Raw genomic sequence first — 26,562 nt, 5'->3', positions numbered from 1 at the left:
TGATTCTCTGTCTGTTACTTTAGATGAAAATAAGGAGCCCCTCCCCACGCCCCTCTGAGAGAGATTAGGTTACAAAGAACTCAATGGTGGTCTAGGAGGAGATTCAGGTGATAAGGGGGGGGGGGGGGGGTTACCTTGGTTGCTGATTGGCTAATGGTTACACAAGACAAAACATCGTTATGACATCATCAAGTGGCCTAAATCTGATCAGCTCATTTTCAGACAGGTTTTTATAGAAATGGATCAAAAAGAGAGAGAATCTTTGTTTCTTTCAGAGTCTCTTTCCACAGAGGGGACACATGTTGATGAAGAAGAGACATGAAGAAGAGGGGACACATGTTGATGAAGAAGAGACATGAAGAAGAGGGGACACATGTTGATGTAGAAGAGACATGAAGAAGAGGGGACACATGTTGATGTAGAAGAGACATGAAGAAGAGGGGACACATGTTGATGTAGAAGAGACATGAAGAAGAGGGGACACATGTTGATGTAGAAGAGACATGAAGAAGAGGGGACACATGTTGATGAAGAAGAGACATGAAGAAGAGGGGACACATGTTGATGAAGAAGAGACATGAAGAAGAGGGGACACATGTTGATGAAGAAGAGACATGAAGAAGAGGGGACACATGGTGATATAGAAGAGACATGAAGAAGAGGATTTTGCATAATAGGTGACCTTTAAAAAAAAAAGACAGATTATTTTCCTCGTTAAGGTGCGTTGTGTTGCGATGACCGTTTTATTAGAAGTCCCTCCAGAGGACGGCCCGACGACTTAGGTCCACACTGACGACGTATTCGCCCGACGGAGACCAGGAGACAGCGCTGATGGACGTACTTCAAAGAGAAGACGGGTTATTAAAGGAGCAGTACAACAGTTTCTGAACTCTGTACGGTTAAATAAAGAAAAACGTCGTAAATCTTTCATTATCTCCTGGAGTTCCTCAGGGAAGCGTCCTGGGGCCTCTGACTATTTTTATTTAACCTTTTTCTATTTCTTTTTAAAATGTATATATTCAGTAAAACGTATTAAATAATAAAAACCACTTATAAATATATAGTTATTTATTACAAATAACACTAGGAATTCCTCAGGGAAGCGTCCTGGGCCCTCTAATCTTTCGATTTAACCGTATAAGGACCAAATGGAACTTTTATAAAATCCTCAGAACGTGTTAGATTTTTTCTTGTTACCTGTGTTTGTCGGGGAGGCGGGTCTCCAGGTTGCCGGTGGAGACGTTCCAGATGTAAACTGCACCGTCAGCTGATCCGGCGGCGAGGAAGCAGCCGTCTGGACTGAAGACAGGAAGAGACGTTAAGTCACCTTTAATCACGATAGGTATTTTTATTCCAATGAAACGGCCCAAAGCTGATGTTAGCTAGCCTTGCGTCAACTTTCTAAGTGCATAACAGATGGGTTGCACAGAGCTACTTTAGCTAACGTTGTGTGGCAAATTCAATCGCGAGGAAGCCCGGCGCTGCTATATGTGGTCTATACTAAAAATAAATGTATCAGCCTGTTGTTGTTAGCGTATGCATTAGCTTTGTAGCTCGCATTCTACAATTTGTCCGAGTTCTAGTTGCACACAGCTGGAGACCAGGGGACACTAAAGAGTAACTTTTTAGTGTCCCCTGGTCTCCAGCTGTGTGCGTCACTATTTAGTGTCCCCTGGGTTGCGTTCGAATACTCCAAAAAAACAGCTCCTAAGTTCTAACCCTATCGTCTATTCCTTGACCTCGGAGTGAAACGTCATGGGGTTAAGGGATAGTGGATAGGAGAATTCAAAAGGATTTAGGAGAAGAGACTGCGGCACTTTAGAGAATCCGACTGCACTTTCACTATCCGACGTGTTTATGATGCGCCAGCAGAGGTCATAAATGTGCGCCTGCTGCTGTGGGGAAACTATGGAAACTACAGTTTTCTATACAGCGGACTACAACATGGATGTTTAATAAGAACGAGGGACTACTGTAAACTCATCTAGAGACTCTGCACCGTGCTCTGATGCTGTTGTTTTATGCTTTATGAACGGGGACAACAGAGAAACATATTCTTCATGACCAAAGTTGAAATTGAAATAAAAAAGGAAAGTGAAACTTATGCTCGTCACCCTCTCCCTCCGGTCCACATTAATACAAATGATCCCAATACATATGATTGTATGAAAAGATCTTAAAATCAATACAAATGTATTTATTATAAACGTTAGTCCTTAACATCTATCACTGTGTATATCACCATTCAAACATCTTTTAAAAGTTGAACAAACCCCACACAGCTCAGTAAAGACTGTGAAATGTTGACTTTATTTGATCATTTCAGTAAAAACTAACGTTCATATTTCTCTTTTTGATTATAATACTGATGAACGTTCAAAACAAAGCACTTTGGCAACTTACCACATACGTTTTAAAATGCTTAATAAGCACCGTAACTTTCATGATATCATTTCTCGTTCATAATCGGTTGTTTCCGTGAACGGCCGACTGTTGTGTGACGGCAAATGCTGCGGCCGCAAGGCATTGTGGGGCAGCATTTTCTCCTCTCCTTTCGGTTAGGGAGGTCCAGTGGTTCCTAGGCTAAAGGAGGTTATAAAGGAAGTTTGAAACCTCCTTTCCTTTTAATTTAGAGAATTCGAACGGCACTTATCATGGCTGCCACTGAGGGACTTCCGGGTCATTTCACTCCGTTAGGAAGGTTCCTAAGCTAAATGGACTATTCGAATGCAACCCAGGGTTGCATTCGAATAGTTCGAATTCTCTAAATTAAAAGGAAAGGAGGTTTCAAACTTCCTTTATAACCTCCTTTAGCCTAGGAACCACTGGACCTCCCTAACCGAAAGGAGAGGAGAAAATGCTGCCCCACAATGCCTTGCAGCCGCAGCATTTGCCGTCACACAACAGTCGGCCGTTCACGGAAACAACCGATTATGAACGAGAAATGATATCATGAAAGTTACGGTGCTTATTAAGCATTTTAAAACGTATGTGGTAAGTTGCCAAAGTGCTTTGTTTTGAACGATCATCAGTATTATAATCAAAAAGAGAAATATGAACGTTAGTTTTTACTGAAATGATCAAATAAAGTCAACATTTCACAGTCTTTACTGAGCTGTGTGGGGTTTGTTCAACTTTTAAAAGATGTTTGAATGGTGATATACACAGTGATAGATGTTAAGGACTAACCGTTATAATAAATACATTTGTATTGATTTTAAGATCTTTTCATACAATCATATGTATTGGGATCATTTGTATTAATGTGGACCGGAGGGAGAGGGTGATGAGCATAAGTTTCACTTTCCTTTTTTATTTCAATTCCAACTTTGGTCATGAAGAATATGTTTCTCTGTTGTCCCCGTTCATAAAGCATAAAGCAACAGCATCAGAGCACGGTGCAGAGTCTCTAGATGAGTTTACAGTAGTCCCTCGTTCTTATTAAACATCCATGTTGTAGTCCGCTGTATAGAAAACTGTAGTTTCCATAGTTTCCCCACAGCAGCAGGCGCACATTTATGACCTCTGCTGGCGCATCATAGACACGTCGGATAGTGAAAGTGCAGTCGGATTCTCTAAAGTGCCGCAGTCTCTTCTCCTAAATCCTTTTGAATTCTCCTATCCACTATCCCTTAACCCCGTGACGTTTCACTCAGAGGTCAAGGAATAGACGATAGGGTTAGAACTTAGGAGCTGATTTTTTGGAGTATTCGAACGCAACCCTGGTCTCTCCAGCTGTGTGCGTCACTATTTAGTGTCCCCTGGTCTCCCAGCTGTGTGCGTCACTCTTTACTGTCCCCTGGTCTCCCAGCTGTGTGCGTCACTCTTTAGTGTCCCCTGGTCTCCCAGCTGTGTGCGTCACTCTTTACTGTCCCCTGGTCTCCCAGCTGTGTGCGTCACTCTTTAGTGTCCCCTAGTCTCCCAGCTGTGTGCGTCACTCTTTAGTGTCCCCTGTTCTCCCAGCTGTGTGCGTCACTCTTTAGTGTCCCCTGGTCTCCAGCTGTGTGCGTCACTCTTTAGTGTCCCCTGTTCTCCCAGCTGTGTGCGTCACTCTTTAGTGTCCCCTGTTCTCCCAGCTGTGTGCGTCACTCTTTAGTGTCCCCTGTTCTCCCAGCTGTGTGCGTCACTCTTTAGTGTCCCCTGTTCTCCCAGCTGTGTGCGTCACTCTTTAGTGTCCCCTGGTCTCCAGCTGTGTGCGTCACTCTTTAGTGTCCCCTGTTCTCCCAGCTGTGTGCATCACTCTTTAGTGTCCCCTGTTCTCCCAGCTGTGTGCGTCACTCTTTAGTGTCCCCTGTTCTCCCAGCTGTGTGCGTCACTCTTTAGTGTCCCCTGGTCTCCAGCTGTGTGCGTCACTCTTTAGTGTCCCCTGGTCTCCCAGCTGTGTGCGTCACTCTTTAGTGTCCCCTGTTCTCCCAGCTGTGTGCGTCACTCTTTAGTGTCCCCTGGTCTCCCAGCTGTGTGTGTCACTCTTTAGTGTCCCCTGGGTCTCCCAGCTGTGTGCGTCACTCTTTAGTGTCCCCTGGTCTCCCAGCTGTGTGCGTCACTCTTTAGTGTCCCCTGGTCTCCCAGCTGTGTGCGTCACTCTTTAGTGTCCCCTGGTCTCCCAGCTGTGTGCGTCACTCTTTAGAGTCCCCTGGTCTCCCAGCTGTGTGCGTCACTCTTTAGTGTCCCCTGGTCTCCCAGCTATGTGCGTCACTCTTTAGTGTCCCCTGGTCTCCCAGCTGTGTGCGTCACTCTTTAGTGTCCCCTGGTCTCCGTTGTGTTTGAGCTTCTTCAGCGTTTGGTTTCTGCAGCTTGTAGTAAACGCTGCCATGTCTCCTCAAGCTGCTGAATGTTCTCTAAACGCTGCACGTGTTGTTGCTGAAGATGTTTCTTCATTTGTTTTGATTTGTGTTTTTATATCTGCATCCTTTCTGAAGCTGCATCGTGTTTCTACTAATGCAAATGTTCTGGGTCGTTGTAGCGTGTTTGCACCTGTTGGCCACCGTACTTATGGCATAACAAGATACATATGAGGTCATTTTAAAACGTTAAAATGGGGTATAGACGATCACATTTTAAAAAGATACGCATTTGATTTTTTCCAGGAAATGGGCAGGGAGGTTTGTGCCCTGAGAGATTAATTCTTCATCTCCTGGATCCAACAGAGTTTACCAGCTGGGAACCCTCAACTGTGTGTGTGTGTGTGTGTGTGTGTGTGTGTGTGTGTGTGTGTGTGTGTGTGTGTGTGTGTGTGTGTGTGTGTGTGTGTGTGTGTGTGTGTGTGTGTGTGTGTGTGTGTGTGTGTGTGTGTGTGTGTGTGTGTGTATTTTAATGTTTCTGTGCAGACAGCACATCCTGGTCCAGCCGTTGTCAAGGAAACTGCAGAAAATGAGCCCCGCGGGTCCCCCCCCCCCTAGATTTCTGCAGTAATGTTTTGTTTCAGAGGCACACGCATGGAATCAGATTATGATAATAATAATAATAATAAGCATTTTATTTTGTGTTTTTAAGGTAATAATGCACATTTAATAGACGGTAATTTTAAAGTAAGTATTTGACGAAGGTAAGTTATAATGATGTCATGATGTGTTCAAGTGCAACCTTGTAAAATGCAGATTTTGGTGATAAACTTGAATAAATCCAGATTTTTAAAGTAGATGTTTTGGTTAGTTTGCACGGCTGCATAAAGACAGGAATATAAGTGGAATATGAATTCTCCATGTCAACATCTCAGTGGGAATGTGTTATTTCCCGACGGCCCCTGAACTCACCTGATGACAGCCTTCGTGCTGTCGCTGCCACATTTAAACCCGTCAGCTCTAAAAGAGAGAAAAACAAAAACACTGAGAAACTGTGTCATCACAAACAAACACAAAGTTACGGATTAAAACGGCGGTACCTGAAGCAGACACGCTCGTAGCTCCGCCCCCTCAGGTCGATCAGCTGGAGGCAGTCGTCACGGCAACAGCTGAGCAGATGGCGATGGTCGGGGCTGATGTCCAGAGACGTGACTTTCCCATGGGCGGGAAGTTCCTGAATGCATCGCACCGCCCTGCAAGTGAGAATCAGAATACCTTTATTAACTTATTTATCAAAAAGGAGTTTAATGTAATAATGTTAAGTTTTTAATAAATGTTAATTAATTTGTTATCTTTTGACGACTTTTGTTTGTTTGTTTTTGTACTAAGAGTTTGTTACTGAAGATGGTTTATGATTTAAATTGTATTTTATATTATTAATTAAGTTCTTTGTTTTCCTGACTATTTTTACTTTCATGTTTTTTTTTATCAGGGTCTCTTTATTGATTGGTTTATTTTATTTGTACACAATTTAAATTAAGTGCTGTGAATAATACAAATAATAAGATATAATATATAAAAATAAAAATAAATATATTTCATACAAATATATACCAACATTGACAAGTTAAATAACAAAAAAGGAGATTATAACTAGTTTTTAAAAATCTGACCAATGAGGTTCAGGGAGGTTTTACAGTGGCGTGTGATTGGAAGACAGAGCTGTCAATCATCAGCTGAAGGAGGAGAGGAGGAGGAGGAGGGGGGAGGATCCTGAGCTGTTACTAGGTAACAGAGGGAGACGGAGAGTAACCGTGACGACACCCGGAGGACGAATGAAAGGAGTGGGGTACTTCCTGTTAGAGCGAGACTGATATATCGACTCCAGCTTTACCTGCCAGAGAAACAGTTTTTAAGCTTTTAAAATGATGTGTTATTAAATGATAACAGAACTTCAGGAGAGAAACAAACTATCTGTGATTTCTTGATCCAAAAAAGGGTTTACGTTGATGTTTGTAGCTGTGAGGAGCTGCTGCTGTACGAGAGCATGTTTTTATAATGACTCTCACGGTCTAACCAGAGCGTTAGAAAAATCACTAAATTCTTACTTTTTTTCAGAAATTTCGCAGCATTCTCACTTTTTTCAACAATTCTGACTTTTTCTCAAAATATTTACTTTATTTCTCAAAATCACAATATTTACATTTTTTCCTGAAGATCTCAAAATGTAGAGTTTTTCCATAAAATTTGACATTTTTGCTTAAAATTCTATTTGTTTGTGAAAATCTCATAATTCCGTTTTTTCTCAAACCTCTCAATTATGACTTTTTCTTTAGAAATTTTTCAGAAATTTTCCTCCAAATCCTAACTTTATTCACAAAATCATAGCATTTTTACTATTTTCTAATTTCTCTTGATTTTTTTCTGAAAATTCAAGTTTATCTCGAAATTCAAAACAAATCGGAAAATTCTAAAAGAATTCTTCAGATCATAAAATGTTTACTCTAAAAACAAATGACGAATGTTCTCAATTTCTTTGCATTCTGACTTTTTCTTGGCATTCTGACTTTTGCTTAAAAATTCTGACTTTTTGCTTAAAATCACAACATTTTAGAAATGAATTAAAGAGTTATTAAAAATGTCATCATATCAGATTTTACTGTCATATTTCCTCCTGCAGTCACTAACAGAGCATGCTGTAAACCATCCCATCACCTCAGCTGAAGATGGTCTCTGATTAAACTCACTGTTTACAGAAAGAACTGAGACATGAGGGTTTAAACAGGAAGTGGGAAAAGGGGCGGGGCTTCATGAATGACGTCACCTGGTGTCCCAAACTCTGATCTTGCTGTCGTAGTGTCCGCTGATGATGCAATACCCAGTGCAGACGAGGTCGCTGCAATACGACGGCACCTCCACTACCTGCACACCTGCACGCACACACACACACACAAATAATAAATATTCTGATAACAAGTATATTTATTGTTTGTGTGTGTGTGTGTGTGTGTGTGTGTGTGTGTGTGTGTGTGTGTGTGTGTGTGTGTGTGTGTGTGTGTGTGTGTGTGTGTGTGTGTGTGTGTGTGTGTGTGTGTGTGTGTGTGTGTCTCACAGCAGGCTCTCTGAAGGTCCCACAGTCGGACCGTTCTGTCGGCGCTGCCCGTCACGACCTGCAGATTCAAACCGAAACGAGCTGCTGTCACCTTCCTGCTGTGACCCGTCAGAGTCACCTGGGAGACAGACAGGTGAGACAGGGGAGAGAGGTGAGAGAGAAACGACAGGTAAGACAGGTGAGACAGAAAGGTGAGATAGGTGAGATAGAGGAGACAGGTGAGACGGACAGGTGAGAGAGACAGGGAGAAAAAAAAGACGAGTGAGACAGGTGAGAGAGAAACGTAAGGTGAGACAGGTGAGACACACAGGTGAGACACACAGGTGAGACACACAGGTGAGACACACAGGTGAGACAGACAGGTGAGACACACAGGTGAGACACACAGGTGAGACACACAGGTGAGACAGACAGGTGAGACACACAGGTGAGACACACAGGTGAGACAGACAGGTGAGACAGACAGGTGAGACAGACAGGTGAGACAGACAGGTGAGACAGACAGGTGAGACAGACAGGTGAGACAGACAGGTGAGTCAGACAGGTGAGACAGACAGGTGAGACAGACAGGTGAGACAGACAGGTGAGATCAGAGTGACGTCTCAGGTTGTTTCAGTGAGTTATTTCGTGGTTACCTTGGGAACGGGGTCGTCCAGCCGCCACAACAGAGCCGACTTATCGTAGGAGGCGGCGAGGACCCTCGGGCCCTGAGGACAGAAACATCGTAAACAAACATCTCGTCAGAACATACTGTTAAATTGTTAACAACGTAAACAAACTTTACACGTTAAGTTTGAACTTTGAACTTGTACGGTAAATTTGTACGTTAAATGTTAAGTTTGTATGTTAAGTTTGTACGTTAAGTTTGTACCTTAAATTTGAACGTTAAACTTTTACGGTAAATGTGTACATTCAATGTGAAATTTGTACTTTACATTTTAAATTTGTACTTTAAATTTGTACTTTAAATTTGTACGTTAAATGTTACATTTGTACGTAAAGTTTGTATATTAAGTTTGTACGTTAAGATTGTAAGTTCAATTTGTAATTTGTTTTAAATGTCAGTGACTGTGAGTTCTTCCGTGTTAATCCACAAGTTTCTCTTTGATTTAATACAACGTCAAAGATTTACCGTTTAAATCGGTACCTGCCTTCCAGCGTTAAACTTATACGTTAAGTTGTTTGTTAAGTTTGTACGTTAAGTTAAACTCACCTTGGGGTCGAACTCGATGCAGGTGACGCCCTCCGTGCTGCCGTCCAGCGTCGCTCTGTGGGTCAGCGAGCCTGAGCACCACAAGCATCCGTCAGAATAAAACAATTAAAACAGAAAAATCAGCAACGAAACATGGAGCGCTAACGTTAGCGACAACAGTTAAGCTAACACAAACTAGCACGAACTAAACTGTTTCTCAGTTTGAGTGCACACTGAGAAATATTAAACATAAAAATTCAACAAACTCTACCGTTATTAAAATAAACCATCGTTATTCTTATCGGGTTAATTGAGTAGTCTGTTTGCTAGCTCGACAATTAGTGGAAATAATCCAACGTTTTGCCTCAAAATGTATTTTTCTAAATCCTAAAACTATTTGTCTTGAAATATTTATTCATTTTTAATCATAATTATCTTACATTATGACATATGATCAAGACGATCCAAACCCCTCTATGCGTACCTTATTACTATTTGTATTTATATATTTGTATATATCATTTAAACGTTGTGTCTTTATTAAATCTCTCACCTGCTCTGACGTCCCACAGTTTGACGGCTCGGTCGGTTCCTCCGGTGGCGAGCAGCTCGGAGCTGGAGTTGAACCTCACAGCGTTAATGCCCTGCTCATGAGCTTCCTGACACACACACACACACACACACACACACACACACACACACACACACACACACACACACACACACACACACACACACACACACACACACACACACACACACACACACACACACACACACACACACACACACACACACACACACACCACACACACACACACACACACACACACACACACACACACACACACACACACGCACACACACACACACACACACACACCACACACACACACACACACAGACATACACACACACACAGACATACACACACACACACACAGACATACACACACACACACATATAAAGGTGCAGTGTGTTTTGAGTCCACCAGGGGGAGACACTCTGCAGGTAATATTAAACGTATTCAGATATAAGAAGTGTTAATAATCTAAAAGTTATTACATTTAACTTTAAACCTATACAAAATAACTCATATATGTATATATATTTATATATTTCCTTTAGTAGGAGGTTGGTCAAATACAGTGTGTTCTAATTTACTGTTTATGTTTATTTTCTAACTTTACTTTAGGCTTATCTCGTGTGTAATGTCTTATTAACACGCTTCTCTATCAAATCTATTTCAGTACAGTAATTCTAATCTGTGTGCTTATTACTTGTGCATAAGAGTGTATATTATGTATATATATATTATATATAAATGTATATATATTATGTATACAGTCTGTATTTATTACCAGGACGTGCAGAGCTCTGACAGGAAGTCGAGCTGACAGACAGACACCCACAGCAAACAGCTGATCCTCCTGCAGGCTGCTCACCGATTGGCCTCGCCTCCTCCTGATGACATCAAAGTCACATGATGTCACGGTCACATGACGTCACGGTCAATTGACGTCACGGTCACATGACGTCACGGTAACATGACCTCACAGTCACATGACGTCACGGTCAATTGACGTCACGGTCATAGGACGTCACGGTAACATGACATCACAGTCACTTGACGTCACAGTCACGTGACGTCACAGTCACATGACATCACAGTCACGTGATGTCACAGTCACGTGACGTCACTTCGCACAGACAGGAAAAATGACAGGGAATACTTTCTGAAGTTTCCCGATAAATTACGCTTTTATTTCTGTAAAAATGTGAACGGCTCATCTTGAAATATTCCAATTTACCCTTTGAAGGATTTATACCACGTTTTCAAAATATTTAAGTATTATATATTATTATAGTAAGTATTTCTCTTACGACTTTATTTCTATAATTATTATCATCATTATAGTTAGAAATGTATTTTTTTAATGATATTACTATTAACATTATTTGTTTTATTTTTATATATATATCTATTACCATAATTTGTATTATTATCATTTTCATTATTATATCAAAATATATCATTGTTCTTTTTTATTATTATTGTTGATTAGGGATATGGTAAAAAAATATAAAACAAATATTTCAACTTTTTTACTTTCACAACATTATAAAAACAAATATTCAATTTTATATTTCGACTTCTTTTCTCAATATATTCAGATGTTGCTGAGATACAGTATTTAATCAATTCAGATTAATTTAGAGAAAAACAGAAATAATAAAGTATGAAATATGAAATAATGAAAGAGACGTCTCACTGGAACAGCGCTCTGATGGAGGTGAGGATCCTCGGGGACGTCGCCGACGCCGACCTGAGACAAAGAAACGCTCGTTAATTAATCAATTAGGAAATATAAAAATACACGGAGTCAGGGGGGGGGGGGGGGGGGGGGCTCCTGAAATAATGAAGCCTTGTGATGTGTTCGAAAGCTGTTACCGTTCATGGTGTTCTGATTTATTTCAGTCCAAAACACTCAGAAAGAATGACTATCATCCAATATTGTTTTAACTACATCATAACTAACTTATTATGCATTCATAACCGTACAATCCTGTTGTCATTTCATTTTATGGCCCCAAAACACATTACACCACATATTTAAGTAAAACATTTGATTAAATTCACTCATTATATTCCTATAGTGACGACAGTGGATCATTACGTTATCTGACTATAATAAACTAATATTAGAATACAATCTCCCCAAAAAAAGTTTTTAATTATTGTTACAGTGGATGAAGGGGGTGGGGTGTCTAAAGTCAAAGATGAATCTTGATTGGGCCAAATTTGACCTCGAGTCACCCAAAACATTTCTTCTGGGTCTTCCCAAACAGCAAATTATACACTTTTTTTTCTAGAGACCTTCAGATTTGGCGAAAATGGTCAAAATCAGTTTTGTAGTGTTTATGTGGAGGATATCATGAAGCCTTGTTCCGATACAAAAAACTAGAGCGTAGTTATTATATCATTTTAACTTGAAACGGGTCAGGGGAGACCCGAACACAACATAAGGGTTAAGGAGAATAATACCATTTTTTTTTTTATCTGAATATTTTGAAATTCTTTTGGAATATTGGATTTTAAAAATAAATCTGAATAAAATAAATACATATCTGATTTAAATAAATAACTGAATACAAAAAAATAACTGAATATTTTAAATAAAATCTGAAAATGAAAACCTGAACATAAAAAATAAAATTGAACATAAACAAAAATCGAATTATATCCAAAAACGGAATATTTAAAATTTCTTTCAATATAAAAAAAGAATTGTAATATTTAAAAAAAAATCTTAATATTAAAGAAAAAATCTGAAAATGAAATAAAGAAATTATCCAAATGTTTTTGTTTTAGCCCCAGCGGGAATATTTTACAGAAGTCCTATTTCTGAAATGTTTAAAAGTCAGTGTTAAATGTCGTTATATTTTTACATGAATTGTGAGTGTGGAAAATTGAATAAAAAAATATATCAGAATATTTAAAAAAAAACCTGAATATTTAAAAAACCTGAATATTTATAAAACCTGAATATTTATAAAACCTGAATATTTAAAACAAAATCAGAAAATACAAAAATTATCCGAATATTTTTTTTAACATAATTAATATTTTGTAAATGTTAAAAAGTTAGTGTAAAATGTTGTTATATTTTACATTGAGTGTGGAGGGTTACCTGAAGAGTCGACGCTCTGACTCTCGCTTCGGAGACGAAGATCTGGAGGTCGGAGCGCTGCCACTGAAACCAGAAATATCAACTTTATTGTCAATCTTTCAGTTTGAGTGTACGGAAATATCGTTTCCCACAATCCCAAATATATATATAAAAATATGTGTGCAAATATGTATTAAAATATGTTTATACCTCACCGGAGTTATGTGATGGCACTACTCCACAACAAATATTTCTATTGATATAACATCATTTATTTTTATATATATATTCACGCTTTTTATCTGTATTTTGAAATATGCAAAATACTTACATTTTAATACATTTTTCAGAAATATTTATTTATTTCTTCAAATATTAGATTATTAATATTACTTCAGTAAAAATATTCCAGCTGTTGCTCAAAATATTAAAACTTTAAAAATAAAATGTACTGTTTTTTTAACCTGTTCAGACCTCAGGCTCGAAAATATCATTCCCAGAACAAATGACCATATCTTCCCTTCTAAAAGGGGAACATTAATAATATTTTTTCTCAAAGCAATGATAAACCTGTGAGTTGGATGGAGAAGAGTCAGAATCAATATAGATGTTTTTATTTTAAAGTAAATTCAGATTGAACATAGTAAAAAAATGTAAATTATAGTGTCCGTCCAAAAAAAACATTACTTATAGTGAAAACCACCCTTGGATGATGGGTTAGTAGACTAAAAGCTTTAGGAATCCAAACTATAACATATAATAAGTACCCTGTATCAAGATTGATGCAAAACAAGTGACATTTGACCTTTTTAGAGAGATTTAGCAAAAAAACTCCACCTCTGGGGTCATTTGGGTGGATGTGGGGGGATTTGGGTATATTTGCCGTTTCTCTGGAACCCATTGGTCGATTTTGATGATTGACACCTCTTTTGAACCGTTAGAGCCAATAGAATCGAAGGGATAGTCCTAAATCCAAATACACGTTCCATTGAGAAGTGAGAGTGATGCGCACGCAGTCGAAAGCTATGTTTCGCTCTGAAAACTGAAAACTAGTAAATATGATGATGGATTATTTATCAGTAATCATTTCAAAGTGACAGACACACATTGGATTAACCTTCAGCAGCAGCATTTTTTTTATATTCAGATTTCTCTTTACATTTTCTTGTTCTTTTTTGTATTCAGAATTTGTAAATATTCAATTTTTTTCCTCTTTCCATGTTACATTTTTCCCACAATATTAAAAGTTAGGGTCTCACCTCGTTTCCACGGTGACCTTCGACCTCGCCGCCTCTCGAGCTCTGAAACAAACAGAGAGAGACGTTCAGGGACCTGCCTCTCACACAGTGAAAAGTGTGTGGTGAGTTCAGGGACCTGCCTCTCACACAGTGAGGTGTGTGTGTGTGGTGCGTTCAGGGATCTGCCTCTCACAGTGAGGTGTGTGGTGCATTCAGGGACCTGCCTCTTTCACAGTTATGTGTGTGGTGCGTTCAGGGACCTGGCTCTCTCACAGTGAGGTGTGTGTGTGGCGCGTTCAGGGACCTGCCTCTCACAGTGAGGTGTGTGTGGTGCGTTCAGGGACCTGCCTCTTTCACAGTTATGTGTGTGGTGCGTTCAGGGACCTGCCTCTCTCACAGTGAGAAGTGTGTGTGCTGTGCATTCAGGTATCTGCCTCTCACAGTGAAAAGTGTGTGGTGCGTTCAGGGACCTGCCTCTCTCACAGTGTGGTGTGTGTGTGATGCGTTCAGGGACCTGCCTCTCTCACAGTGAGGTGTGTGTGTGGTGCGTTCAGGGACCTGCCTCTCACAGTGAGGTGTGTGGTGCTTTCAGGGACCTGCCTCTCTCACAGTGAGGTGTGTGTGTGGCGCGTTCAGGGACCTGCCTCTCACAGTGAGGTGTGTGTGGTGCGTTCAGGGACCTGCCTCTTTCACAGTGATGTGTGTGGTGCGTTCAGGGACTTGCCTCTCTCACAGTGAGGTGTGTGTGTGTGGTGCATTCAGGGAGCTGCCTCTCTCACAGTGAGGTTTGTGTGTGTGTGTGTGTGTGTGTGTGTGTGTGTGTGTGTGTGTGTGTGTGTGTGTGTGTGTGTGTGTGGTGTGTTCAAGGACCTGCAGCGGCGCTCGTTGCGTGTGTTCATGTTTGCGGCCTCCTGCTGTTTCAGGTGAATGACGTCCTGCAGCAGGTTTCCCCCTCGCAGCTTCTCCTCTCGTAGTTTAGTCTCCGCCCCCCTCTGACGCTCCAGCAGCGCGTCGTAATCCGATTTCAACGCACCCATGTCCCCTCGGACTGTCTCCACCCGCCCCTGCAGCGCCAGCCGGGAATCAAACGCACCCTGAAGCAAAGGCTCCTCCTGCTGCTGCCTGATGAAGTTAGAACATAAACATAATCTGTAAATATGCAGTTTTGTTGAAAATGAAAGAAAATACAATAAAATCATATTTTTTCGTGTGTGTGTGTGTGTGTGTGTGTGTGTGTGTGTGTGTGTGTGTGTCACCTGGCATGCTGCTCGTCCAGAACACTATCTTTGATTCTAATCTGCTGCTGAAGTTGCACCACCTGGTAGGCAAGCTGTACAAAAAGTAAATACACAGATACAGTTGAATTAACTTGAATAATAGAGTGTGTTAGTGTGTGTGTGTGTGTGTGTGTGTGTGTGTGTGTGTGTGTGTGTGTGTGTGTGTGTGTGTGTGTGTGTGTGTGTGTGTGTGTGTGTGACCTCTCCAGTAGTGTTCTTCAGCTGGTTGTTCTGGTGCAGCAGAGCGGAGAGGCTGCTGTCAGAGGACGGACATCTTGGTGCACAAAACAAGCACACCCTCAGCTACATTTATTACATGTAGACAGAAATGTAGATATTTAAATTGAAATGTATAAATATATGCATGATTAAATAACAAATCAATTCAAGTTCTTAAAAATGTAATATTTATTTGTATGTTTTTCTTAATATTTTCCTATTTTGTGTTTTATTTATATAGTTATATATTTCCTAGTTTGTCCATGTATTTCTACAGTGCCACAAAATGCATTGAGAGCATGAGAGTCTCAGGTGAGTTACCTGGCGGGGGTCAGACTGGTTTTCTCCAGCAGCCGAGTGTCTGAAACAGAACAGAAGTCATCACCTGAAGAAATAAGGTGAGCTACAGCTGAGTGAAGACGAATACAAAACACATATCGAGAGACAAAGGAAGAATTCTGATATTTTCTATATAAAAGTCAAAATTCTGAGGTTTCAGGAAAAAATTCGAAATTCTGAGATTGAAAAAAGAAAGTCAAATATTCTGACATTTTAAGTAAAAACATCAAAATTGAGATTTTTTTTTGTGGCAATACCTGAGAAAAAGCCACAATTTTTCACTTTAATCTTTGAATTCAGAATGTTCTTTTTACAAAATCTCAGAATCTGTGACAAAAGTCAAAATTCTTAGATTTTCAACAAAAAAAGTCTGAATTCTGAAATATCTGAAAAAATAAAATGAAATATAAATAAATAAAAATGACTAATTCTGAGCTTTTGAGAAAAACGAAAAGACTCTCTCTTTACTCAGAGGGGACACATCAACATGTGTCCCCTCTTCTTCATGTCTCTTCTTCATCAACATGTGTCCCCTCTTCTTCATGTCTCTTCTACATCAACATGTGTCCCCTCTTCTTCATGTCTCTTCTACATCAACATGTGTCCCCTCTTCTTCATGTCTCTTCTTCATCAACATGTGTCCCCTCTTCTTCATGTCTCTTCTACATCAACATGTGTCCCCTCTTCTTCATGTCTCTTCTACATCAACATGTGTCCCCTCTTCTTCGTGTCTCTTCTACATCAACATGTGTCCCCTCTTCTTCGTGTCTCTTCTACATCAACATGTGTCCCCTCTTCTTCGTGTCTCTTCTACATCAACATGTGTCCCCTCTTCTTCATGTCTCTTCTACATCAACATGTGTCCCCTCTTCTTCATGTCTCTTCTACATCAACATGTGTCCCCTCTTCTTCATGTCTCTTCTACATCAACATGTGTCCCCTCTTCTTCATGTCTCTTCTACATCAACATGTGTCCCCTCTTCTTCATGTCTCTTCTACATCAACATGTGTCCCCTCTTCTTCATGTCTCTTCTTCATCAACATGTGTCCCCTCTTCTTCATGTCTCTTCTACATCAACATGTGTCCCCTCTTCTTCATGTCTCTTCTTCATCAACATGTGTCCCCTCTGTGGAAAGAGACTATAAAATAACACTTGGTCTAAAATTCACACAAAAAAAGTCTAAATTCTGAGATTTTGGAGTCTGGTTTAAAAAAATGTTTTATATATATTAAATAAATTAAATGAACTGGTTATTAAATGGAGTTACTGGATTGAAGGAAACATCTACCTGTCAGAGAGTCCTGACTGAAACCAGGTTTTGGATGTGAGTGTTTTACCAGGTCTGAAACAGGAAGTGTTGTCGCTTCAAGTTGGTAAGAAAACTGTTAAAATAACCGATATTTTAAGTTATTTCTACTTAACAGGAGTTTGTTTATACTTATTTGTCCAGGTGTAAAACAGGAAGTGTTTCGCTGAAGCAAACCCCATTAAAATAAATCTCAGTTTATTGTTGGAGCTGTGGAAGCAGAGGTAAACAGACAGATGTTTTCCACAGAGTTTGGTTAAAGCCTGCAGATGTTTCCCGGACACACTGAGTGCTATCTGCCCGTCTTTAGTAGCTTTAAAACGGATAAGAGTTACGTACAGAAGCGGATCAGATCCTGGAACTTGTCGTGCTGCCTGCGGTCTCGGAGCTTCAGCTGCCCGACGATGTGCCTCCTCCAGCGGGTCTCTGCTGCCCGGCCTCCGCCCCTCAGAGCTCCGGAGGCCATCAGCGGGCTGCCGGACTCCGTCTCCCCGCCGACAGACGCTCGCAGCCCGGCATGAAGTCACAGAGCTCCCGGTGTCACCGCCATGTTTGGTTCTCTGGAGGTTTTCTTTATTTTTTTTCAAACTTTTTCTTCCTTAAAGATTCGTCACTGTCACGGAGGGGAGGGGGGCGGGGCTTAGTGTCTCGTACTGACAGCTGCCGGGTCTCTCAGCCAATCACCGCCCGCCCTCCGCTCTTCCTGTTGTGACTTGAGGAAGAACAAAACAAACACACCCTATAGGACACGCCCCCTTTCACTCAGATGTTAAATGTTTTTTCTTTTACGTGATATTATTAAAGTGTGACGTTTTCCAATAGAGCTCAAAATACTGAGCTTTTTTAAAACAATATCAATAAATAATAAAGATTAAAAGGACCTATAAATGTCGCTGATAAACTAATCTGTAGACCTGATAGTACAATCTTCATCTTCATTTACCGTAAAATGGATGTGTAAATGTGAACGAGGACTTCTGCTTAATGTTAATAAATATTATCAGTTATTAAAAAGGCATAAAGTGGATGTAAAAGGATCCATTTAAACGGTTCATATCAGCCGAATGGATGTTAGTGTCTTCATGAGAAATGGACGTTTAGTGAAGTTATTTCAGCCGTTTATATTTATATATTATCATCTCGTTAAGACTCTCTATTACCAGCTTTAAAGGGTCATTCTTTTATGATTAATTGGTATTTAAAGGGCCCATGTCATGCTTTTCCGGTTATTACCCGTCCCCTTGTGTGTTATGAAGGTTTTTCTGCATGTAAACGGTCTGCAGTCACAAACCCTCAAAGTACACCCTGTAGCGAGTAAAACTCTAACACAGAAAATACCTGTCTATGCTGCCCCAGAACGCCTCGTACTGGGTACAGTGACGTGCCCATACCCAAATGGACCCATCCGTGGAGCCGTTACGTTACGTCCGTGGAGCCGTTACGTTAAGTCCGACTTCCTCACACACACAATCTTTTCTCAGCTGCAGCTCCACCGATTTCTCCTCCCTGAGACGGCGGGACGCGGCGAGGCTGTGAGTCGGTGTGTGAGCACACACACAAACTCCCAGCCAGGCTGCGGGTGTGTGTGTGTGTTCGGGCTGGGTTTCGCTGTCTCGCAGACGGCCACTGGGCTCACAGGGAGGGGGGGACAGGAGCTCCAACAAGCCGTGTAGGACAGAGAGTGAATACACAGACTATACAGAGATGCTGTATGAGAAACCAATGTGAGTTTGGAACATTGAACAATATAAATCTATTCTAGTAGACCTCAACAATGGAATCATGATCAGTAGAAATGGCCATGACATGGGACCTTTAAGAAATGCCGTAACCAGGACGACGAAGTTATTGAATCTCGAATCTACTATTTCTGATTTAATGTTATCCTTTTGTGAACATATTTGTACATAAAAAAAATGTAACATCTGAAATCTGGAATTCAATTAGACACTTTTTTTTTTAATAAGAAACATATACAACTTTATTAACAAACACAGTGATGGTGATTTAAAAACACAATTCTGGCATAAAACACATAAACGTAAGGTGCGTCAGGTTTAATACTGATTTCTGGGTTCAGTCTCGTCTCAGTTTCTCTCGTCTCAGTTTCTCTGGTTTCAGACCCGGTCCAGTTTCTCTGGTTTCAGACCCGGTCCAGTTTCTCTTGTCTCAGACCCGGTCCAGTTTCTCTCGTCTCAGACCCGGTCCAGTTTCTCTCGGGTCATCTGGACCAGCAGCTCTGAGTATTTCTCCAGCAGAGAAAGAGACGCCTCGTCTTCTCCTCGCACCGCCTGCAGCTCCGAGAGAACGAAATCAAACGCACCCTTCAGGACGGAGACGAGCTGCGGAGGCTGCGTGCCATCAGAGAGCTGAGGAGACAATAAGAGTATTATCATATATATATATAAATGAAACTTGAAATAGTTCAAATAGTGCAAGGAGAGTCTATATTATATCTATATATATTATAATTGGAATATGATATTTCCCAAAGATATTGAAGTGACTTATTTATGTCTTAATGTGTGCATATGTATAAATATTGAATCTATTGAATATATAGGATATACGGATTTTGATATATATTTGTATTTCTGTATTCAGGATTGTGGGAAACGGTATTTCGATCTCTCTGTACACACAAACTGAACGATTGACAATAAAGTTGACTTTGTGTTCGATGAACAGTTGAAACAGTGGGATGTCATGGTAACGCTCGGGATGTCATGGTAACGCTCGGGATGTCATGGTAACGCTCAGGATGTCATGGTAACGCTCAGCCTGTCTCCAGGCACTGAAACACCTGTGCAGTAGGGATGTTAAGATTCACCGATTCGCAATGGTGCACCGGCATAAACGTTCAAGATGCGAGTGCACCGGTTGAAAGAGTGCACCGGTTGAAAGAGTGCACGGGTTGAAAGAGTGCACGGGTTGAAAGAGTGCACCGGTTGAAAGAGTGCACGGGTTGAAAGAGTGCACGGGTTGAAAGAGTGCACGGGTTGAAAGAGTGCACCGGTTGAAAGAGTGCACGGGTTGAAAGAGTGCACCGGGTGAAAGAGTGCACCGGTTGAAAGAGTGCACGGGTTGAAAGAGTGCACGGGTTGAAAGAGTGCACCGGTTGAAAGAGTGCACCGGGTGAAAGAGTGCACGGGTTGAAAGAGTGCACGGGTTGAAAGAGTGCACCGGGTGAAAGAGTGCACGGGTTGAAAGAGTGCACCGGGTGAAAGAGTGCACCGGTTGAAAGAGTGCACGGGTTGAAAGAGTGCACCGGTTGAAAGAGTGCACCGGTTGAAAGAGTGCACGGGTTGAAAGAGTGCACCGGTTGAAAGAGTGCACCGGTTGAAAGAGTGCACCGGTTGAAAGAGTGCACCGGTTGAAAGAGTGCACCGGTTGAAAGAGTGCACCGGTTGAAAGAGTGCACCGGTTGAAAGAGTGCACGGGTTGAAAGAGTGCACCGGTTGAAAGAGTGCACATCGGCTACAGTTTGGGTTGAACTCGCGATGCATCGATTGTAGCGTCTTTGCATCGGTAAAAAACCGATTCATTCATATAATATCCTCTCATCCTGCCAGCACTCAGCAGAGACGATCTTTGATCTCTGCTCCGCACTACGGAGGCCGAGAGTCTCAGTTATCAACACACATGGAAGTCGAGGAGAAAGAGAAACACAGCGCACCGAAAAATACCTACAAATCAAACGTTTGGCAACACATCGAATTTTTCAAGAAAGACGGACAACTTGAAAAATCGCTCGCAAATTGTAAACGATGCTGTGCGGCTTTAAAGTACACAAGCAGTACGAGGAACTTAGCGACGCACATAAAGAGGCGACATGGGGTCTGCGGCTGAAAAGAGAAACCTGAAAGTTAGACATATGAGTTCAATCACTCAGTGAGGTGTTCTGTCAGTGAGAGTGGTGTTTAGTTTACAGCAGCCTGTGACTGCCAACAATAGTTTAAATGTCTTCCTTACTGTAAGCAGTTATGAAATACCTGTTTGTGAAAGGTTATTTTCTTTATTGTTCCTATAGAAACCATTGCTTTCTGCTCACTGGTGAGTTAGCCTATGAATGAGTGTTAAGCACATCAGGCTGGGCATTGCACGATGGTAGTTGTTATTTACACATTGTTCATCATGGGCATCCTTAAATTGTTTAACTGTGAGGTGTTATAAAATTGTACTGAACTCTGGAGAGTTTTTTAAGGTAAAAAAGGTAAAAGAAACAGCATGATGGGATGCGCTCGTAGAGAGAAGCAAATATGTAAAGCACATTTTTGTTAATTTATGATTTGCTGCATATAAGGAATACAACTAAATCCTCTGTCGTACCATATTGAAGTATCATTATTTTGCATCGTATCGCCCCGTATCGCATAATGTTGAATCAAATCGTATCGAACTGTATCGCAGGAGGGGTGAATCGTATCGCATCGCCTGGTGTTTCAAAGGTATCGTTAATGTATCGTATCGTTGGCAGCGTATCGAGATGCGCATCGTATCGGCCTCAGTGATGGAGATGCGCATCCCTACTGTGCAGGTACTCCGTGTGTCTTCTTACCTGCTGGTGCAGCAGCACGGCTCGTCTCGTCGCCTCCCGCAGCTCCATGGCAACGCTCTGACACTGAAGCAGACTCACCATGGCAACTACAGAACAACACATCAATAATCAATATTTATATCCTAATCCAGACCGTTTATTTATTTATATATTTTATCTTTATTTAACAAAGATACATTTTGAATGCAGGACTTTTACTGTTTACTGTATTCCTACACTCTGGTACTTCTACTTTTACTAAAGTACAAGATCTGAGTACTTCTACCTTTACTCAAGTACAAGATCTGAGTACTTCTACCTTTACTCAAGTACAAGATCTGAGTACTTCTACTTTTACTCAAGTACACAATCTGAGTACTTCTACTTTTACTCAAGTACACAATCTGAGTACTTCTACCTTTACTCAAGTACAAGATCTGAGTACTTCTACCTTTACTCAAGTACAAGATCTGAGTACTTCTACCTTTACTCAAGTACAAGATCTGAGTACTTCTACCTTTACTCAAGTACAAGATCTGAGTACTTCTACCTTTACTCAAGTACAAGATCTGAGTACTTCTACCTTTACTCAAGTACAAGATCTGAGTACTTCTACTGTTACTCAAGTACAAGATCTGAGTACTTCTACCTTTACTCAAGTACAAGATCTGAGTACTTCTACCTTTACTCAAGTACAAGATCTGAGTACTTCTACCTTTACTCAAGTACAAGATCTGAGTACTTCTACTTTTACTCTAGTACAACATCTGAGTACTTCTACTATAATATTATTGTATGTATTAGGATTGAATGCATTTGAAACGTTTTTATTTTCCTCACAAGTCTCTCATACTTTATCACTGATTGGCTAATGGTTACACAAGACAAAACATCGTTATGACATCACAAAGTGGCCAAAATCTGATCAGCTCATTTTCAGACAGGTTTTTATAAAAATGGATCAAAAAGAGAGAGAATCTTTGTTCCTGAAACTTTCAGAGTCTCTTTCCACAGAGGGGACACATGTTGATGAAGAAGAGACATGAAGAAGAGGGGACACATGTTGATGAAGAAGAGACATGAAGAAGAGGGGACACATGTTGATGAAGAAGAGACATGAAGAAGAGGGGACACATGTTGATGTAGAAGAGACATGAAGAAGAGGGGACACATGTTGATGAAGAAGAGACATGAAGAAGAGGGGACACATGTTGATGAAGAAGAGACATGAAGAAGAGGGGACACATGTTGATGAAGAAGAGACATGAAGAAGAGGGGACACATGTTGATGTAGAAGAGACATGAAGAAGAGGGGACACATGTTGACGAAGAAGAGACATGAAGAAGAGGGGACACATGTTGATGAAGAAGAGACATGAAGAAGAGGGGACACATGTTGATGTAGAAGAGACATGAAGAAGAGGGGACACATGTTGATGAAGAAGAGACATGAAGAAGAGGGGACCACATGTTGATGTAAGAAGAGACATGAAGAAGAGGGGACACATGTTGATGAAGAAGAGACATGAAGAAGAGGGGACACATGTTGATGAAGAAGAGACATGAAGAAGAGGGGACACATGTTGATGAAGAAGAGACATGAAGAAGAGGGGACACATGTTGATGTAGAAGAGACATGAAGAAGAGGGGACACATGTTGATGTAGAAGAGACATGAAGAAGAGGGGACACATGTTGATGTAGAAGAGACATGAAGAAGAGGGGACACATGTTGATGTAGAAGAGACATGAAGAAGAGGGGACACATGTTGATGTAGAAGAGACATGAAGAAGAGGGGACACATGTTGATGTAAGAAGAGACATGAAGAAGAGGGGACACATGTTGATGTAGAAGAGACATGAAGAAGAGGGGACACATGTTGATGTAGAAGAGACATGAAGAAGAGGGGACACATGTTGATGTAGAAGAGACATGAAGAAGAGGGGACACATGTTGATGAAGAAGAGACATGAAGAAGAGGGGACACATGTTGATGAAGAAGAGACATGAAGAAGAGGGGACACATGTTGATGTAGAAGAGACATGAAGAAGAGGGGACACATGTTGATGTAGAAGAGACATGAAGAAGAGGGGACACATGTTGATGTAGAAGAGACATGAAGAAGAGGGGACACATGTTGATGTAGAAGACATGAAGAGAGGGGACACATGTTGATGTAGAAGAGACATGAAGAAGAGGGGACACATGTTGATGTAGAAGAGACATGAAGAAGAGGGGACACATGTTGATGAAGAAGAGACATGAAGAAGAGGGGACACATGTTGATGTAGAAGAGACATGAAGAAGAGGGGACACATGTTGATGTAGAAGAGACATGAAGAAGAGGGGACACATGTTGATGTAGAAGAGACATGAAGAAGAGGGGACACATGTTGATGAAGAAGAGACATGAAGAAGTGGATTTTGTATAATAGGTGAGCAAGATTTACGTCCATTGGTTGCATTAGAAATGACTCAAAGGTGTTGTTAATGAATAATAACTACCTGGGGGGGGGTGCTGTGTTTCCGTCAGAGGAGAAGAGGAAGAGGCGGGGGAGGTGTCCCTGAACACCTCACCTGGATGTCCCGCCTCCTGCTCGATGATGTCAGAGGCGATGGTGTCACGTGTGGGGGAGGGGCTTATGATGATGGTTAGGTTTTGATTGGTCAGGGTCTCCTCCTCGCTGCAGAGGCTCCACCTCCTGACTCCGCCCAGTGACATCACAGCGGGGGGCGTGGCTCCATCCAGTGACATCACAGCAGGGGGCGTGGCTCCGTCCAGTGACATCACAGCGGGGGGCGTGGCAACCTCCTGCGGGCTGCTCGATGGGGGGGAAGAATTGAGTGACGACACACTGACGGACGACAGGAAACAATGTTAAAGGTTTCCTATCATGCTATTTGTAGGCATATATTATGAGTCTCAGATATATACAAATATATAAAAAACATGTCTATGAAGTGTTTTGCTCAAAATACCAAACAGATCATGACTTTTAGAAATCCCTCATATCCTCTGTTTCAGGCCTGTTAGAGAAACGCTGATTCTGGGTCCTTCGCTTGAAAACAACCAACAACAAAAAAACTAGAGCTCATCAGGAGAACTCTCCCAGCAGAAACTCAGCTAAATGCTGCCGTGACTAAACTCCATATCATGTTCCAAACCACATCAAGGATTCTCTCTGAAACAGTATGGAGCTCAAACTCTTTCTCTCTCAGGTTTACCACAAGGTGACTTCCTTTTGATTTCCTGCTTCTTCACACATGCTCTCTCCAGTACAGGTTAGCTCTGAGTGTTAGCATGCTAATGTAAACACAGACCATATTACTTCCAGAACACGTCTCATTGTTTCTGACAGCAACGTTTCTGATTGGCCCGTGGGTGTAAAGCCCGCCCACATTTTAGTAATGTGGTCATGAAGCAGCAAATCTGGATCAGCTCCGTTTGGGTATGGAGGAAAAGAGAGAGGGGTTTATTTCCTGACACTTGGTGAGTTCCCTGGAACACCGGGGACACATATTCATGTATAAAAGACGTACAAAAGTGCATTTTGCATGATAGGTCCCCTTTAAACAATATTTTGATTAATATTAAAACGAATGCACAGATCCTTATTGGGGTTACCTGCAGGTCTGGTCTTGGTCCTGGTCCCTGCTTTGGAGGTCCAGGTTCTCCTTCTCCTCAGAGGCGGGGTCTTGGCCCTTTTTGGCCCTGGAGCTGGCCGTGGTCCCTAAGTATCCGAGCCGCAGCGCCCCCTGCTGGGCAGCCGAGCCCAGGCTGAGGTTGAGAGTCCTGGAGGTGACGTCTGAAGAAGGAGAAGAAGTCCAGAAACATCAGAAACAGACGGGTTTAATCTCAGGTAAAGGTGAGAAAGGTGAGACACCACTGTGAGATCGGATTATGTTTCAGAGATCAATGATCCGTTTTGGTGTTTCGGAAAAATATGTGGAAAACGTTTTAACAAAAAAGTGTCTGTCAAAAAAGTGTCAAAAAAAAAAGTTTAAAAAAAAAATGCTGTAAAATATGTGAACATTTAAAAATTACAGGTAAGATAAAAAAAAAAGTAAGACCCCACTGTGAGACTATTAAGATTGATTTCTAGTGTTCTGGGAAAAATAAGTGAAAGGGTTAAAAAAATATATTAAAGTTTCAATTTGTTTAAATAAAATATGTGAAAACTTCAGTGAAATTAGTAAGAAATTAGATATAATTTCAGGTAGAGGCGAAAAAGGTGAGGCCCCCCCCCACTGTGAGTGAGTGACCGTTTAGAATAAGGGATCACATTGTGAAACACCAACAAGGACTAATGTGAGTTATATTGACGAGTAAACACCACACGCACACACCTTGATCGTGAAAACCACACCTGTGTCTGAATACACACCTGGACACTAACAAACATTTGATCAAAAACACTCCAAGGGACAGAAGACAGTTTGACCTCCGTGAGTTTTACGGCAGAACGAAACCCGAGAAAAACCAAGACAAAACACCCGAGTGACCACACACACACACACACACACACACACACACACACCCACACACACACACACCTTGCAGCATGTCTCTGCACTGGACGTGAACCACAGTGTGTCGTCTGCGTTTGAGGCGGCGAAGAGACTGATGGGAAATCATGCTGGAAGCTCTACGGCGAAGCACTGAACACACACACACACACACACACTTCGTCTTGTGTTTCAATATTTATGCTTATTTTATCATCATCTTTTTCCCCCTGTTTTGTGTCATCTGTTTCAATGGCTTGTCGAGCACGAAAGAGTGTTTGGATTTGTTCAAAAGCTGCGATATGAATAAAGTTTTGATTATTCAATTACACGTGGAGTCCCTCAGGGAAGCGTCCTGGAGCCTCTTTTTTTGCATTGA

General features: G+C 41.3%; 2 protein-coding genes across 5 annotated transcripts in view; both read right to left on the bottom strand.

The window, feature by feature from the left end:
• Positions 1–568: 568 nt before the first annotated feature.
• On the bottom strand, positions 569–17,766 carry LOC117489255 (autophagy-related protein 16-2-like). Its single transcript, XM_034138457.1, has 18 exons — positions 17,478–17,766; positions 15,813–15,852; positions 15,474–15,546; positions 15,252–15,325; positions 14,866–15,117; positions 14,017–14,058; positions 12,779–12,841; positions 11,360–11,413; positions 10,448–10,550; positions 9,639–9,744; positions 9,107–9,177; positions 8,529–8,600; positions 7,894–8,011; positions 7,606–7,711; positions 5,882–6,034; positions 5,754–5,801; positions 1,198–1,299; positions 569–840 (listed from the first exon to the last, which is right to left on the bottom strand). Exons 1-18 carry the CDS (start codon positions 17,602–17,604, stop codon positions 747–749), a joined length of 1,698 nt encoding a protein of 565 aa, XP_033994348.1. The 5' UTR covers positions 17,605–17,766; the 3' UTR covers positions 569–746.
• A 1,310-nt stretch (positions 17,767–19,076) lies between these two features.
• The window catches only part of wdr62 (WD repeat domain 62), a 63,814-nt gene continuing 56,328 nt past the window's right edge, over positions 19,077–26,562 (bottom strand). The window contains exons 29-33 of one of the 4 annotated variants that reach the window (XM_034138460.1): positions 26,232–26,336; positions 25,303–25,483; positions 24,183–24,532; positions 21,697–21,782; positions 19,077–19,507 (exon numbers count right to left, since the gene is read on the bottom strand). In XM_034138460.1, coding sequence (XP_033994351.1) covers positions 19,334–19,507; positions 21,697–21,782; positions 24,183–24,532; positions 25,303–25,483; positions 26,232–26,336 — 896 coding nt within the window. In that variant the 3' untranslated portion in view covers positions 19,077–19,333. The remainder of the gene's footprint in view (positions 19,508–21,696; positions 21,783–24,182; positions 24,533–25,302; positions 25,484–26,231; positions 26,337–26,562) is intronic. The other 3 variants (XM_034138461.1, XM_034138462.1, XM_034138463.1) reach the window with 3 other exon arrangements.

This window comes from Trematomus bernacchii, unplaced genomic scaffold (assembly GCF_902827165.1).
Source record: "Trematomus bernacchii unplaced genomic scaffold, fTreBer1.1, whole genome shotgun sequence".
In the NCBI taxonomy this organism is placed as follows: domain Eukaryota; kingdom Metazoa; phylum Chordata; class Actinopteri; order Perciformes; family Nototheniidae; genus Trematomus; species Trematomus bernacchii.
The sequence above is the reverse complement of the archived record's forward strand: the minus strand, read 5'-3'. Positions and strand labels throughout refer to the sequence as shown.